General features: G+C 45.1%; 1 protein-coding gene across 7 annotated transcripts in view; it reads left to right on the top strand.

The window, feature by feature from the left end:
* Positions 1-15,114, top strand: part of LOC137310916 (focal adhesion kinase 1) — a 585,674-nt gene that overhangs the window by 367,562 nt on the left and 202,998 nt on the right. For all 7 annotated transcript variants that reach the window (XM_067978464.1, XM_067978455.1, XM_067978457.1 and 4 more), the window contains one exon: positions 13,268-13,298. In XM_067978464.1, coding sequence (XP_067834565.1) covers positions 13,268-13,298 — 31 coding nt within the window. The remainder of the gene's footprint in view (positions 1-13,267; positions 13,299-15,114) is intronic.

Genomic DNA, 15,114 nt, shown 5'->3' with positions numbered 1-15,114 from the left:
TTAAAGTCTGAGGAGCAGAGTAGTGAGAATGAGGAACTCACTGCCGCATGGAGTAGGTGAAGCAGATAGCATTGACACATGTAAGGAGTGGCTTGTTGCACACATGAGGGAGAATGAGATAGAGGGATACAGGACAGAGTAGGAAGAGATAACTAGAGTGGGAAGAGACTCGTGTTGAATATAAATATTGGCATAAGAAAGAAAGAACTTGTATTTATGTAGTGCCTTTCATGATCTCAGGACCTCGCAAAGTGTTTTTCAGCCAATTAAGTACTTTTGAAGTGTAGCCACTGTTGTAATGTAGGAAATGCGGCAGCCAAATGTGTGCACAGCAAGCACCCACAAACAGCATGTGATAATGACCAGATCATCTGTTTTAGTAATGTTGGTTAAGGGATAAACACTGGCCAGTACATTGGGAAGAACTTCCCTGCTCCTCCTCAAAATAGTGCCATGGCATCTTTTATGTCCACCTGAGAGGACAGACGAAGCCTCGGTTTAACGTCTAATTCTAAAGACAACCTCTCTCAGTATTGCACTGAAGTGTCAGCCTAGATTTTGTGCTCGTCTCTGGAGTGGAATTTGAATCCAGAACCTTCTGACTCAGAGGCGAGATTGCTACCACTGAGGCACAACTGACAGGAATGGCACAGACCAGTTGGGCCAAGCGGCCTGTTTCTGTGCTGTAAATTCTATGCAACACAAATAGCGTTGAGATAAATACTAGTGTTTGGTGATGTTGATTGAAGGATAAATGTTGGCCCAGAATCTGGGAGAACTCTCCTGCTCTTCTTTGAATAACGGTATGGAATCTTTTACGTCCACCTGAACAGGCAGACGCCATTGTTGGAGGTGCCATTTTTCATCATCTGAAAAATGGCACCTCCAACAATGCAGCATTCTCTCAGTACTTTATTGAAGTGTGAGCCTAGATGATGTGCTCAAGTCCCTGGAGTGAGGCTTGAACCAATGATTCTCTGACACGAGAGTGCTATCGCTGAGCCAAACTGATACTTGGAGGAGGAGTCAAAGAATGATAGAAACATAGAAAATAGGAGCAGGAGTAGGCTATTTGGCCCTTCGAGCCTGCTCCGCCATTCAATATGATCATGGCTGATTCTCTATCTCAATACCATATTCCCGCTCTCTCCCCACACCCCCTTGATGCCTTTTGTGTCTCAAAATCTATCTATCTTCTTCTTAAATATATTCAGTGACTTGGCCTCCACAGCCTCCTGTGGTAGAGAATTCCACAGGTTCACCACCCTCTGAGTGAAGAAATTTCTCCTCATCTCAGTCCTAAATGTCTTACCCTGTATCCTGCGGCTGTGACCCCTCATTCTGGACCCCCTAGCCAGGGGTAACATCCACTATGCATCCAGTCTGTCGAGCCCTGTCAGAATTTTATATGTTTCAATGAGATCCCCTCTCATTCTTCTAAACTCGAGTGAATACAGGCCGAGTCGACCCAATCTCTCCTCATACAACAGCCCTGCCATCCCAGGAATCAATCTGGTGAACCTTTGCTGCACTCCTCCTATGGCAAGTATATCCTCTCTTAGGTAAGGAGATCAAAGCTGCACACAATGCTCCAGGTGTGGTCTTACCAAGGCCCTGTATAACAGCAGTAAGACACCCTTGCTCCTGTACTAAAATCCACTTGAATGAAGGCCAACGTATATACCATTGGCCTTCCTGACTGGTTGCTGCACCTGCATGTTTGCTTTCAGGGTCTGGTGCACAAGGACACCCAAGTCCCTTTTGTATATCAACATTTCCCAATCTATCACCATTTAAATAATACTCTGCCTTTCTGTTTTTCCTTCCGAAGTGGATAACTTCACATTTATCCACATTATACTGCATCTGCCATGTATTTGCCCACTCACTCACCTTGTCTAAATTGCCTTGAAGCCTCTTTGCATCCTCCTCATAACTCACAATCCCACCTAGTTTTGATGGTGTGATTTGAGAGTAAACTGGATAGCTATGAACACAGTTTTTGTAGGAGGCCTATTTTTTCATTTGTTCATGGGATGTGGGCGTCGCTGGCGAGGCCGGCATTTATTGCCCATCCCTAATTGCCCTTGAGAAGGTGGTGGTGAGCCACCTTCTTGAACCGCTGCAATCCGTGTGGTGAAGGTTCGCCCACAGTGCTGTTAGGAAGGGAATTCCAGGATTTTGACCCAGCAACGATGAAGGCGATATATTTCCAAATCAGGATGATGTGTGACTTGGAGGGGAACATGCAGGTGGTGTTGTTTCCATGTACCTGCTGCTCTTGTCCTTCTAAGTGGTAGAGGTCGCGGGTTTGGGAGGTGCTGTCGAAGGAGCCTTGGTGAGTTGCTGCAGTGCCTCCTGTGGATGGTACACACTGCAGCCACTGTGCGCCGGTGGTGATGGGAGTGAATGTTTAGGGTGGTGGATGGGGTGCCAATCAAGCGGGCTGTTTTTTCGTGGATGGTGTCGAGCTTCTTGAGTGTTGTTGGAGCTGCACTCATCCAGGCAAGTGGAGAGTATTCTGTCACACTGCTGACTTGTGCCTTGTAGATGATGGAAAGGCTTTGGGGAGTCAGGAGGTGAGTCACTTGCCACAGAATACCCAGCCTCTGACCTGCTCTTGTAGCCACAGTATTTATATGGCTTGTCCAGTTAAGTTTCTGGTCAATGATGACCCCCAGGATGTTGATGGTGGGGGATTTGGCGATGGTAATGCCGTTGAATGTCAAGGGGAGGTGGTTAGACTCTCTCTTGTTGGAGATGGTCATTGCCTGGCACTTGTCTGGCGCAAATTTTACTTTCCACTTATGAGGCCAAGCTCATAAGTGGCAAGTAACATTTGTGCAATCATCAGCGAACATCTCCATTTTTGACCTTATGATAGAGGGAAGGTCATTGATGAAGCAGCTGAAGATGGTTTAGCCTAGGACACTGCCCTGAGGAACTCCTGCAGCAATGTCCTAGGGCTGAGATGATTGGCCTCCCACAACCACTACCATCTTGCTTTGTGCTAGGTATGACTCCAGCTACTGGAGAGTTTTCCCCGATTCCCACTGACTTCAATTTTACTAGGGTTCCGTGGTGCCACACTCGGTCAAATGCTGCCTTGATGTCAAGGCAGTCACTCTCCTCACCTCTGGAATTCAGCTCTTTTGTCCATGTTTGGAATGAGGTCTGGAGCCGAGTGATCCTGGCGGAACCCAAACTGAACATCGGTGAGCAGGTTATTGGTGAGTAAGTGCCGCTTGATAGCACTGTCGACGACACCTTCCATCACTTTGCTGATGATTGAGAGTAGACTGATGGGGGCGGTAATTGGCCGGACTGCATTTGTCCTGCTTTTTGTGGACAGGACATACCTGGGCAATTTTCCACATTGTCGGGAAGATGCCAATGTTGTAGCTGTACTGGAACAGTTTGGCTAGAGACGCGGCTAGTTCTGGAGCACAAGTCTTCAACACTAAAGCCGGGATGTTGTCAGGGCCCATAGCCTTTGCTGTATCCAGTGCACTCAGCTGTTTCTTGATATCACATGGAGTGAATCGAATTGACTGAAGGCAGGCTTCTGTGATGGTGGGGCTATCGGGAGGAGGCCGAGATGGATCATCCACTCGGCACTTCTGACTGAAGATGGTTGCAAACGCTTCAGCCTTGTCTTTTGCACTCACGTGCTGGACTCCGCCATCACTGAGGATGGGGATGTTTACAGAGCCTCCTCCTCCCGTTAGTTGTTTAATTGTCCACCATCATTCACGACTGGATGTGGCAGGGCAGCAGAGCTTTGATCTGATCCGTTGGTTGTGGAATCGCTTAGCTCTGTCTATAGCATGTTGCTTCCGCTGTTTAGCATGCATGTAGTCCTGAGTCGTAGCTTCACCAGGTTGGTGCCTGGTGCTGCTCCTGGCATGTTCTTCTACACTCCTCATTGAACCAGGGTTGATCCCCTGGCTTGATGTTGATGGTAGAGTGAGGAATATGCCGGGCCATGATGTTACAGATTGTGCTGGAACACAATTCTGCTGCTGCTGATGGCCCACAGCGCCTCATGGATGCCCAGTTTTGAGCTGCTAGATCTGTTCTGAATCTATCCCATTTAACACGGTGGTAGTGCCACACAACACGTTGGATGGCGAAGACGGGACATCGTCTCCACGAGGACAGATGCTTCTGCGACAGGTAGATTGGTGAAGACGAGGTCAAGCAGGTTTTTCCCTTGTTTTGGTTCGCTCACCACCTGCCGCAGGCCCAGTCTGGCAGCTATGTCCTTTAGGACTCGGCCAGCTCAGTCAGTCGTGGTGCTACCGAGCCACTCTTGGTGATGGACATTGAAGTCCCCCACCCAGAGTACATTCTGTGCCCTTGCTACCCTCAGTGCTTCCTCCAAGTGGTGCTCAACATGGAGGAGGACTGATTCATCAGCTGAGGGAGGACGGTAGGTGGTAATCAGCAGGAGGTTTCCTTGCCCATGTTTGACCTGATGTCATGAGATTTCATGGGGTCCAGAGTCAATGTTGAGGACTCCCAGGACCACTCCCTCCTGACTGTATATCACTGTACCGCCACCTCTGGTGGGTCTGTCCTGCCGGTGGGACAGGACATACCCAGGGATGGTGATGGAAGAGTCTGGGACATTGGCTGTAAGGTATGATTCCGTGAGTATGGCTATGTCAGGCTGTTGCTTGACGAGTCTGTGGGACAGCTCTCCCAATTTTGTCAAGTCCTCAGATGTTAATGAGGAGGACTTTGCAGGGTCGACTGGGCTTGGTTTGCCTTTGTCGTGTCCGGTGCCTAGTGGTCCGTCCAGTTTTACTCTTATTATGACTTTCTTCAGCGAGATTTTACAACTGAGTGGCTTGCGAGGCCATTTCAGAGGGCAATTAAAAATCAACCACATTGCTGTGGGTCTGGAGTCACATATTGGCCAGACTGGGTAAGGGCAGCAAGTTTCCTTCCCTAAAGGACATTCGTGAACCAGATGGGTTTTTACGACAATCTGGTAGTTTCATGGCTACCATTACTGATACTCGTTTTTTAATTCCAGATTTTATTTAATTAATTGAATTTAAATTTCCCAGCTGCCGTGGCGGCATTTGAACTCATGACTCCGGATTATTCGTCCAGGCCTCTGGATTACTATTCCAGTAACATAACCACTATGCTACCGTACCCTATAATATGCATGCACTATTATATACACAAGTTGAATTCTGGATGAGCTTTTCATTGTGATTGTTACAGAAATGCACTCCAGGGAAGTTAAGAAGGCATATCTGATCTCAATGGAGCACAGCAGATTGATTTCATACTCGATTTTAAAAAAAATGCCTTTCTCAAGCTTGCACTCACACCTGACCTTTCCAAAACCTTGTTACACATGTTTCCTTACATTTATGTTTCCTTTTAAAGGGGAACTCAACCTTATTTGAAATAGTATGTAGTGTACTCAATAACAAAGTTTTTGCCAAATGTTCCAAAGCACATGCTGCTGTATTGTGGAGACAAAATATTTGCTTTAGTGCATTTTTTTGCCACCATCCAGGCAATTTCCATTCCATTGCTCCTTACAGCATTTTAAGTAGAATTGCATTATTTTGGGCTTTTTTTCCATAGAATTCTGACATCGATAAACATTTTAAAAATAACAGGTAATGCCGATTCATTGAATTGATGGACTTTTTTTATCAATTGCAAATGTATATCAAATTTTTAGATGCAAAAATTTAAGTTGCTTTTTGCAACTTCTAAATGCAACTCTTTGTTTCAATAACAATAGCTTTTTTATTATCTGTCTGATTTTGAGTCCTTGGATTTCCTCTTCCAATTGTATTTACCTTAATCTGGCTGCTTTTTCTATGCACGCTGAGTCAGTGTTTCCGTGTGTTAGCATTTGCTGACAAAAATCAATATGGATGGGGCCATTTCCCTCAGCACTGCTTCTGCCAGTCTTTTTGCTGATGTAAGTGATAGCAGCTGCTGCATATCGTAGGTGGGAATTCTTCCGAGAACACACATTCCTGCCTTCATTATGCAGTTGTCAGAATCGCTTGCATTAACAGCAGAATTAGAGTAGAAGCTGACTTGAGCTTTGTAAATGGTGGAGTCGCTTTGAGGGGTCACGAGATGAGGCACTTGTTGTAGAGTACCCTGCCTTTGCCCTGCTTTTGTAACCACGGTGTTGATGTGTCTGATCCAGTTAAACGTCTGATCAGTGGTGTCACTCAGGATGGTGATGGTAGTGCTGTTGACGGTCAGAGGGAGGTGGTTGGGCCTTTTCTTGTAGGAAATGATCCTCTCCTGGCAATTGGGTACTGTATGAGCTTCTATGTTATTGGAGGAGTTGTGAATGGATTTAAAAACACTGACATCTTCAGTAAACAACCCCACTCTTGACCTTATGACGGAGGGAACATAATTGATGAAGCAGCTGAAGATGATTGGGCTGAGGATGTTGCCCTGGCAAACTCCTGCAGCAATGTTATGGGTCCGGATTGACCGACCTCTGACAACCAAAGCCATCTTCCTATCTATCAAGTACGACTCCAGTCACTGGAGTGTTTTCCCTTTGGTCTTCGTTGCCCTCAGTTTTGCCAGGGTTCTTTGGTGCCATATTCAGTTGAATGCTGCCTTGATAGCTGAGGGCAGCTACTTTCACTTTTGGCATTTAGCTCTTGCATCCATGTGTGGATGAAGGATGTGATAATATTTGGATCTGAATGGTTCTGGCAGAACCCAGACTAAGCATTGATGAGCAGTTTATTGATGAGTAGATGACACTTGATGGGATTATTGATTTCTTCTGTTACTTCGCTGATAATTGTAAGCAGTGTAGATGAAAACATAAAATTACAAAGGGATATTGATAGATTAGGTGAATGGGCAAAACTGTGGCAAATGGAATTCAGTGTAGGCAAATGTGAGGTCATCCACTTTGGATCAAAAAAGGATAGAACAGGGCACTTTCTAAATGGTAAAAAGTTAAAAACAGTGGATGTCCAAAGGGAATTCGGGGTTCAGGTACATAGATCATTGAAGTGTCATGAACAGGTACAGAAAATAATCAAGAAGGCTAATGGAATGTTGGCCTTTATATCTAGAGGACGAGAGTACAAGGGGGCAGAAGTTATGCTGCAGCTATACAAAACCCTGGTTAGACCGCACCTGGAGTACTGTGAGCAGTTCTGGGCACCGCACCTTTGGAAGGACATATTGGCCTTGGAGGGAGTGCAGCGTAGGTTTACCAGAATGATACCCAGACTTCAAGGGTTAAGTTACGAGGAGAGATGACACAAATTGGGGTTGTATTCTCTGGAGTTTCGAAGGTTAAGGGGTGATCCGATCGAAGTTTATAAGATATTAAGGGGAACAGATAGGGTGGATAGAGAGAAACTATTTCCGCTGGTTGGGGATTCTAGGAGTAGGGGGCACAGTCTAAAAATTAGAGCCAGACCTTTCAGGAGTGAGATTAGAAAACATTTGTACACATAAAGGGTGGTAGAAGTTTGGAACTCTTCTGCAAACGGCAATTGATACTAGCTCAATTGCTAAATTTAAATGTGAGATAGATAGCTTTTTGGCAACCAAAGGTATTAAGGGATTATGGGCCAAAGGCAGGTATATGGAGTTAGATCACAGATCAGCCATGATCTTATCAAATGGCGGAGCAGGCACGAGGGGCTGAATGGCCTACTCCTGTTCCTATATTCCTATGTTCTTGTAATTGGGAGGAGGCTGAAGGGTAATTTGCAAGGTTAGACTTGACCTAATTTGTTTTCTTGTGGCTAGGACATGACTGAGCAATTTTTACATCATCAAGTTAAAAACTGCTGTCATCGCTGCACTGGTACACCTCGTTCTGGTGCCCAGATCTTTAATACTAGATCCGGGCGCATTGCCTTTTCTGTGTCCAGTGCACTCAGCTAATTCTTAATGTCATTTGGAGTGAATTGAATTGGCTGGACACTGGCTTTAATGATAGTGATGTCTTGCTAGGCTCATCTACTTTGTACTTTTGACTAAAGGCGCTTACAATCACTTCAGCCATGTTTCTTGTACTTGGATGTTGGGCTCCGCCATGATTGAGGATTAGGATGTTCATGGAACCTAGTCTTCTAATAGTTTCTTGTTTATCTACTACCATTCTCAACCTGATATGGTGGAGCTCTGGATCTTTGCTCTGATCTGTTGGTTATAGGACTGCTTAACTCTGTTTATAGCATGTTGCTTATGGTGTTTATCACACAGGTATCTATATGTTCTGGCTTCACTAAGTTGCCATCTCATTCTGTGGTATGCATGGTGCCACATTTGGCACGTAGTTCTACACTCATTGAACCATGTTTAGTCTCCCCTCGTGATATTGATGGAGGAGTGAGGGATGTGCTGGGCTATGAGTTAACAGATTGTGGTATATCATTCTACTGATTATGGCCAACAGAGCCTCATGGTTGCCCAGTTTTGGGCAGCCCGATCTGTTTTTGGCCTATCCCACTTAGCACAATGGTATCGTCACCCCACACAATGGAGGGTGTCCTCACTATGGTGATGAGACTTGATTTCATAAATAGTTCTCTAGTGATTACTTTTACCAATGCTATCATGGACAGATGTGCCTGTTACATGTTCGTGAGACAAGATCAAGAAAGTTACTCCTTCACAATGAATCCGTCACCAGCTAGGATCAAGCACGGTATGGTACCTATGTCCTTCAAGAATTGGACAGATTGGGCAGTTGTGGTAATACTGAGTCACACTTGTTGATGGAAATTAATAACACATGCTGTGCCCTTGCTTTTTATAAAATTCTCCTGTGAAGTGTTTTGTACCTTTTTTTAAAATTCGTTCATGGGATGTGGGTGTCGCTGGTGAGGCCGGCATTTATTGCCCATCCCTAATTGCCCTTGAGAAGGTAGTGGTGAGCCGCCTTCTTGAACCGCTGCAGTCCATGTGGTGAAGGTTCTCCCACAGTGCTGTTAGGAAGGGAGTTCCGAATTTTGACCCAGCGACGACGAAGGAACGGCAATATATTTCCAAGTCGGGATGGTGTGTGACTTGGAGGGGAACGTGCAGGTGGTGTTGTTCCCATGTGCCTGCTGCTCTTGTCCTTCTAGGCGGTAGAGGTCGCGGGTTTGGGAGGTGCTGTTGAAGAAGCCTTGGTGAGTTGCTGCAGTGCATCCTGTGGATGGTACACACTGCAGCCACTGTGCGCCGGTGGTGGATGGGGTGCCAATCAAGCGGGCTGCTTTGTCCTGGATGGTGTCGAGGTTTTTAAGTGTTGTTGGAGCTGCACTCATCCAGGCAAGTGGAGAGTATTCCATCACACTCCTGACTTGTGCCTTGTAGATGGTGGAAAGGCTTTGGGGAGTCAGGAGGTGAGTCACTCGCCGTAGAATACTCAGCCTCTGACCTGCTCTTGTAGCCACAGTATTTATATGGCTGGTCCAGTTAAGTTTCTGGTCAATGATGACCCCCAGGATGTTGATGGTGGAGGATTCGGCGATGGTAATGCCATTGAATGTTGAATGTCATGGGGAGGTGGTTCGACTCTCTCTTGTTGGAGATGGCCATTGCCTGGCACTTGTCTGGCACGAATGTTACTTGCCACTTATGAGCCCAAGCCTGGATATTGTCCCGGTCTTGCTGCATGCGGGCTCGGACTGCTTCATTATTTGAGGGTTGCGAATGGAACTGAACACTGTGCAATCATCAGCGAACATCACCATTCCTGAACTTATGATGGAGGGAAGGTCATTGATGAAGCAGCTTAAGATGATTGGGCCTAGGTCACTGCCCTGAGGAACTCCTGCAGCAATGTCCTTGGGCTGAGATGATTGGCCTCCAACAACCACTGGAGAGTTTTGCCCCTGATTCCCATTGTCAAGGGCATTTACTCTCACCTCACATCTGGAATTCAGCTCTTTTGTCCATGCTTCCCTCACAGCTTCCTCCAAATGGTATTCAACAGTGAAGAATACTGATTCATCACTTGAAGGGGTCAAAAGTTTTGTTTGTCTTGTTTAGCCTGAAGCCATGAGACTTCATGAGATCAGTTGCTAATGTTGAGGACTCCCAGGACCACTGCCACCAGACTGTATAGCACTGTATTATATGTGCTCTACCTTGGTGATTCTATCCTGTGAGTGCAACTGGATTATATCCAGGAATGGTGATGGAGGAGTCTGAGATGTTGACTGATGGATATGATTGTGAGTTTTTAAAAAATTCATTCTCGAGATATGGGCATCGCTAGCAAGCTAGCAATTATTGCCCATCCCTAGTTGCTCTTGGAAAGGTGGCGGTGAGTCACCGCCTTGAACCGCTGCAGTCCTTATTGTTAAGGTACTTCCACAATTGGCCACAAGGTATTCCATCACATTCAGGACTTGTACCTTTATAGGTGGTGGGGGGGCGTTGGGGACTCAGGAAGTGAACCACTCACTGCATACTACCCAGTCTCTGACCTGCTCTAGTCACCGTGGCATTTATGTGGCTGGTCCAATTGAGTTTCTGGTCAGTGGTGACCCCTAGGATGTTGATGGTGGAGGATTTGGTGATGGTAATGTCATTGAATGTCAAGAGGAGTTGGTTAGGTGCTCTCTTGTTGGAGATGGTCATTGCCTGGTACCTGTGTGGTGCAAATGTTACTCTCCACTATCAGCCCAAGCCTGGATGTGTTCCAGGTCTTGTTGTATGCAGGTATGGACTGCTTGATAGCTAAGGAATTATGAATGGAGCTGAACATTGTGCAATTATCCGCCCCACTTTTGACCTTGTGAAGGAGGGAAAGTCATTGATGCAGCTGAAGATGGCTGGGACTAGGACGCTGCTCTGAGGAACTCTTGCAGTGATGTCCTGGGACTGGGATGATTGGCCTCCAACAACCATCTTCCTTTGTGCCAGGTATGACTCCAGTCACAAGGAGATTTGCCCTTGACCCTGGAGGCAGGGTTATTGAATATTTTTAAGGCTGAATTAGATGGATTCCTGATTAACAAGGGAGTCAAAGGTTATAGTAGGTAGACTGGAAAGTAGGGTTGAGGTCACAATCAGATCAGCCATGATCTTATCAAATAGCAGAGCAGGTTTGAGGGGCCGAATGGCCTACTCCTACTCTTAATTCATATGTTCCAATTGACTTAATTTTACTAGAGCCCCTTGGCGCCACACACGGTTGAATGCTGCCTTGATGTCCAGCATCAGGTCAGTCACTCTCACCTCACCTCTGGAATTCAGCTGTTTTGATTTTGTTTGGACCAAGGCTGCAGTGAGGTCGGGAGCCGAGTGGTCCTGGTATGATTGACGATTAGGATGTTCATGTAACTTTGTCCTCCATTTGTTTCTTGTTTATCCACTACCATTCTCTGAAATTGAAGCTTATTCTCCTTCTACAGGAGAAATTCCTTGGAATGTAGCATATTTAACATAGATCTTTGGAAAGACTTCCTGTTTATTGCTAATGGGTCTTCACCATCCCAACGCTGATTTAAATATTGATAACAAGCAGTCTGCACTATAGTTGGTAGCAAATATGTAGAGCAATTTCCTGATATGAGCAGTTTCCTGAGCTAAGCTTTGATTTTTTTTTAACCTGATACACTATAATTAACAGTCTTAGTATTCATTGGGGAATTAGTGGCACCATGCCGATAATTCTGCTGTCCGGAAATGGTGGATCGATTTCTGTTGCTATGCTTGGCTTTGTTCTGAAATACCCTGCAGTGTTGTGTGAGAATTCACAATGTAGAAAACTTGAAATTAATGTGAAGCACTTCAGAGTGGTCTAAAAACTTGGGTTCAATTCTGATAATTTATAAGATGAATACAGTAAATATGAGCCACCTCTTGTCTGTTGCTGATCATGGTAGTTAGTTAGCTTGACATAATTTTGTGAGGATTGTTCTGGCATTTCTTCACAATAATGAAACATGTTCGAGAAAAACAAAGTTTACTTCACAGTTTGACTCTATGGATGCTTTTTCACAAAAGTATTCTCCTTTTAAGTGACTAGAAAACAGCTGCTAGTTGTAGTCAGTTCAGACTACAGTCACTTCCTCGATGTCTCCCTCTTGATCATGTGCTCTCTGTCTCTGTTTTTGTGAAACTATAGATATGTTTAGGGCAGAGCAGTCTATCACAAGTTGACAGATTTTAAGTATTCTGTCTTGATATGTACCCCATTCTTGGGCAATACACTTAAATGCATGAAAAATCATCAGCTGCTCCAAATCAATAACTAAGGGGTTTTTATATCCTGTGTGACTCAATCTTTGCTTGTGATTCCTCCCATCTCAGATTCACCCATAATACGTCTCTCAGATTCTTTCCCACAGGGAGTGTGCTATCATGGAAACAAGCGTGAATCAGCAAGACCAAAAACAAGGCTGGGCAATAACCAGGCTTGGGGAATGGATTGGGAAGGAAGTTAGATCCTGGACCATGGAAACAATAAATAAACCTGACTGTAGTGATAAATGCTGCAATGTAAATAAATTGCACGAATAAATTTATTTTATACATGCCTTTAATCAACCGATAGCTTAGTGTTTATCGATGGGCCTGCACAGAATTGGGAAGACAGAGGATTAAAAAAACTATAGAGCCAATAGTTTTATTTTAATAGGGCCCCTTCATTTGCAATATGGAAGCTGGGATGACCCTGCTTTCTAATGGGTTGATGTCCCAGAACCAGGCAGACGACAGTTCAAAGACAGATGCAGATGCACATGCAACAGCAAGTCTGCCTACAGCCACAGGTCAAGGGGAGGTGGGTGCAGATGCCACCCAGGCCTTATGAGGGCTGACAATGTTTACAAGCCCATTCAGCCCTTCTGATGTTGTAAAGTGATTACCATAACCTTCTGTAGCAAGTTGTGCAGTTGAAAATTGTTTGGAATTTGTTTATATTATAACCAGTCTGCATTATATAACTATTAATTCTTCAACATTTAACTGGAAAAACGAAATGAAAGAATTTACTAATATACCAATTTCAAGCTCCAGAAGATGGAATTACCTCATGATGTGCTACATCCTGTTCATGGATTCAACTGGCAACGTTTTTTTATGGTTTGGATATCCTGCCGGTTGCAGACTGCTTTTTGGATAGATATAAACCAGCAATCATTAACACATGGGTCATGGAGTTCTTTACAGATCCTGTAAATTACAGCTTTAAAACAATGCACACCAATTTAGTAAAAGCACCAATGAGATTCAACTAATAAAGAAGGAAACTGTTAATCTTTTTAAATTTGCTTTCTTGTTTCTACAGAAGGAGAGCGAGCCTTGCCTTCCTTACCCAAGTAAGTAAACGTTGAGTTTCAGGTAATTTGCAGTGTTTCATTTAAGTTAACGTTTGATTTACGAATAATTACGTAGTTTGATCCATTTTTACTGAAACTAAATCTTTCTTTGCACAACTGAGTATAACATGAAGGATAAAATAACTTGAAGTACAAATGATGAAATCGTGATACAGATGGACTTAATGGTAAAGATAAAGGAAAGAGACTGGCATTGGATTCCCATGTCTCCCAATGACTGTGATTTCCCATTTCTCAATGGACTGCTAGATAGAAGTGGTAAAGAAATTTTAAAAAACTTGCATTTATGTAGTAACTTTCACATCCTCGGAATGTCCTAAAGTGCTTCACAGCCAATTAATTACGGTTGAAGTGCAGTCACGATTATCATGTAGAAAATCTTAAGAGCAGGCAAAAACATTGGCAGAAGAACCAGTATTACCACAAAGATTGCCAATTATCAGTCAGTATAGAAAGCAACAACTGCTGTGGGATTGGAGAAGGACTGAGACCCTGCTGGTCCACCCAGATGAAGAATTCCAGTGTGGGTACATGACTAGCATAATGCAGGCTATCTACTACTACTACTACTACTACTACTACTACTACTACTACAACAACAACAACGTGCATTTATATAGCACCTTTAATATAAAACATCCCCAGAAACACTTCACAGGAGAGTTATCAAACAAATTTGACACCGAGCCACCAAGGAGATATTAGGACAGAAGGTTTCAAGGAGCGTCTTAAAGGAGGAGAGAAAGAGGCGGAGAGGTTTAGGGAGGGAATTCCAGAGCTTGGGACGTAGGTAGCTGAAGGCACAGCCGCCAGTGGTGGAGTAATTAAAATCGGGGATGCGCAAGAGGCCAGGATTGGAGGAACGCAGAGATCTCGGAGTGTTGTAGGGCTGGAGGAGATTACAGCGATAGGAAGGGGCGGGGCCATGGAGAGATTTGAACACAGATGAGAATTTTAAAATATAGGCGTTGCCAGACCGGGAGCCAATGTCGATCAGCGAGCACAGGGATGATGGGTGAACAGGACTTGGTGCGAATTAGGATACGGACAGCAGAGTTTTGGATGAGCTCAAGTTTATGGAGGGTGGAAGATGGGAAGCCGGCCAGGAGAGCATTGGAATAGGCAAGTCCAGAGCTAACAAAGGCATGGATGAGGGTTTCAGCAGTAGATGAGCTGAGGCAGGGGTGGAGACGGGCGATGTTACGGAAGTGGAAGTAGGCGGTCTTGGTGATGGAGCGGTTATATGGTCGGAAGCTCATCTCCGGGTCAAATAGGACGCCAAGGTTGCGAACGGTCTGGTTCAGCCTCGGATGGTGGCCAGGGAGAGGGATGGAATCGGTGGCTTGGGAACGGAATTTGTGGTGGGACCGAAGACAATGGCTTTGGTCTTCCCAATATTTAATTGGAGGAAATGTCTGCTCGCTGGCTGTCGGACAAGCATCGTGACAAATCAGAGACAGCGAAGGAGTTGAGAGGTGGTGGTGAGGTCGCGCTGGGTGTCAGTGTACATGTGGAACCTGATGTGTTTTCGGATTATGTCACCGAGGGGCAGTAAGTAGATGAGGAATTGGAGGGGGCCAAGGATAGAAACTTGGGGGACTCCACAGGTAGTGGAGTTAGAGAAGCCATTGCAGGTGATTCTTTGACTACAACTGGATAGCTAAGAATAGAACCAGGCGAGGGCAGTCCCACCCAGCTGGATGATGGAGGAGAGGCATTGGAGGAGGATGGTGTGAGCAACAGTGTCAAAGGCTGCAGGTCAAGAAGGATGAGGGATAGTTTACCATGGTCAGTC

Source organism: Heptranchias perlo, chromosome 3, assembly GCF_035084215.1.
Source record: "Heptranchias perlo isolate sHepPer1 chromosome 3, sHepPer1.hap1, whole genome shotgun sequence".
Lineage (NCBI taxonomy): Eukaryota > Metazoa > Chordata > Chondrichthyes > Hexanchiformes > Hexanchidae > Heptranchias > Heptranchias perlo.
Note: the sequence above shows the minus strand (reverse complement) of the source record. Positions and strands in the feature narration are given on the sequence as shown.